We start from the raw sequence: 2,223 nt of genomic DNA on the forward strand, positions 1-2,223 counted from the left end.
TGGCAATGCTGGCTGCAAAGCTTCTTATGTTACTTTCTCTCTTTGGGGGCAAACCTAGCTCAGCTGCTGCTCTGGATAACTGTGTTTTCTTGGGGGAAGAGGAGAAAAATAGTCTGTACGAAGCTGGGGATGTAGTTATAGGGGGATTATTCCCTTTACACTACAGCCCTGTGTCTTCTCTTCCGATATACAAAACAAAACCAACAGCTAATATGTATAAGTAGTGAGTAAATATTTGACTGAATTTGATACGGCTTGTGTTGCATACAGTTGATTTATTATTTATGCGTGTATGTATGTGCATGTTTAAATATATACACATATTTGTACTGTTTGATAAACTGCTTTTCACTTTTGTAGTTTTAGCTCTCGTGCCTTGCGCTGGATGCAGACAATGACTTTTGCAATCAAAGAAATCAACCAGCGCAGTGACCTCCTGCCAGAGCTTAAGCTGGGTTTCCACATCCGTGATAGCTGTGATGACATACCTGTGTCACTAAGAGCATCTTTGCTGTTGGTGAACGGCCAGCCAGAGACAGTCACCAGAGCCGAGAGAGTGAACAGAGACAAAGGTCAAGAAAAGAACATTATTTCTACTTTAGGCTGTGCTGCTGTACAAAGTGCTGTGTCCCCAGTTATTATAGGAGATGCTGCTTCTGGGGTGTCTACGGCCCTGCTGAGAAGCCTGGGTTCATTCGATATACCCTTGGTGAGACTGCCTGGTAGTGTGTGAGCTTTGGTTGTGATATTATTAATAATGTCTTTGCAATGCCTTTTGCAGTTTCTTTATGTTGATGAAGTACCATACCATTGCAAATCATTGATGTACTGGTAAAGATATAGTTCTTCAAAGTGTCTACTTTACAGCAAAAAATACAACAGCCCCATTTTCATTTTTAAGATATGCATCTTTTAAAATTTAATTTTGCTTAAGAATAAGGAGTTGTCTCCAACTAAAGAGAAACACTTTATTATTCAAATCATTTGAATATCAATAGTGCAAAATAAGGCAAAATTGTGTTTTAGACATTTATAGAATATGTATATATTTTAAACTCATCTTCCATTTTTACAGTTGAGTGGGTGAGTTGCTTAGTGCAGGGAAAACTGCACCACTGAGTGTATGTAAAGACGGTGGTATTGTGTGGTGAAATATGATCTAGTTCCATTTTCATTGTCGAGTGTTTAAGTTGCTGGATTCCAAACACTATTATTTTGTGGTGAAATTTGATTATTGTTTAATGGTCTTTTCAATGAGCCAAATTGTGCAGAAGGTAAATTATTGTTTTCTATAATAACAGGTGAGCTATTTCGCCTCCTGCAGCTGTCTGAGTAACCAAAGGGATTTCCCAGCATTCATGCGCACCATGCCCAGTGATGCCTTCCAGATGAGAGCCCTGGCCCAGCTGGTTAGCTACTTTGGTTGGACCTGGGTGGGAGTCATTGGCGTGGAATCTGATTATGCTCGCTTTGCCATCAAGCTCTTCCTGCAGGAGTCGGAGCAGTACGGTGTGTGTGCTGCCTACACTCACTTCTATCCTGTAGTCCTGACTCAGCAGGCTCTAGATGAACTTCTGGATGTCATTCAGGTACATTTGGGTCAATGGAAAATGTACATACAAAAAATACATACATAAAAATAGCCAAGACATCAACAAGACAAAGTATTATATACCTGCAATAAATCCTTGCTTAACACTTAGAAAACACATCTTCACTTGAATATTAACTATACTCATATTTTAACTTTTTAGTTGGCGTCCTCAAAGGTCATCATTAACTTCTGTGGTGAGTCAGAGATGAATGGCATTCTGAGAGAGATGGGACGTAAGAATATAACCGGCCTACAGTGGGTAGCTAGTGAGGCTTGGTCGTCTGCAAAATCACTCTGGGAAGAGTTTGGAGATCTGCTAAAAGGAACACTCGGATTTGCCATCCGGCGAGCTGATGATATTCCAGGGCTGAGACAACACCTCACAAGTATCAGACCATACACTATTCATCAATCAGCTTTCTTTGCAGAATTTTGGGAAGAATTGTTCAACTGTCGACTGAACGGGTCAGTGAACGGCCACTCTCACATGGGCGACAACTACCTAGAGAGATTGCCATGTGAAGGGACTGAGGTTTTAAATGATGTTTACTCTGCCTATTCTGATGTGACACAGCTAAGAGTGTCATATAATGTCTACAAGGCTGTGTATTTGGTGGCCCATGCTTTAC

At 40.7% G+C, this 2,223-nt stretch overlaps 1 protein-coding gene across 1 annotated transcript in view; it reads left to right on the plus strand.

Annotated features, from left to right (window-relative positions):
• Positions 1 to 197: 197 nt before the first annotated feature.
• Positions 198 to 2,223, plus strand: part of LOC117942145 (extracellular calcium-sensing receptor-like) — a 4,691-nt gene continuing 2,665 nt past the window's right edge. The window contains exons 1-4 of the mRNA XM_034867473.1: positions 198 to 223; positions 361 to 709; positions 1,302 to 1,589; positions 1,755 to 2,195. Coding sequence (XP_034723364.1) covers positions 213 to 223; positions 361 to 709; positions 1,302 to 1,589; positions 1,755 to 2,195 — 1,089 coding nt within the window. The 5' untranslated portion in view covers positions 198 to 212. The remainder of the gene's footprint in view (positions 224 to 360; positions 710 to 1,301; positions 1,590 to 1,754; positions 2,196 to 2,223) is intronic.

This window comes from Etheostoma cragini, chromosome 3, assembly GCF_013103735.1.
Source record: "Etheostoma cragini isolate CJK2018 chromosome 3, CSU_Ecrag_1.0, whole genome shotgun sequence".
Classification (NCBI taxonomy): domain Eukaryota; kingdom Metazoa; phylum Chordata; class Actinopteri; order Perciformes; family Percidae; genus Etheostoma; species Etheostoma cragini.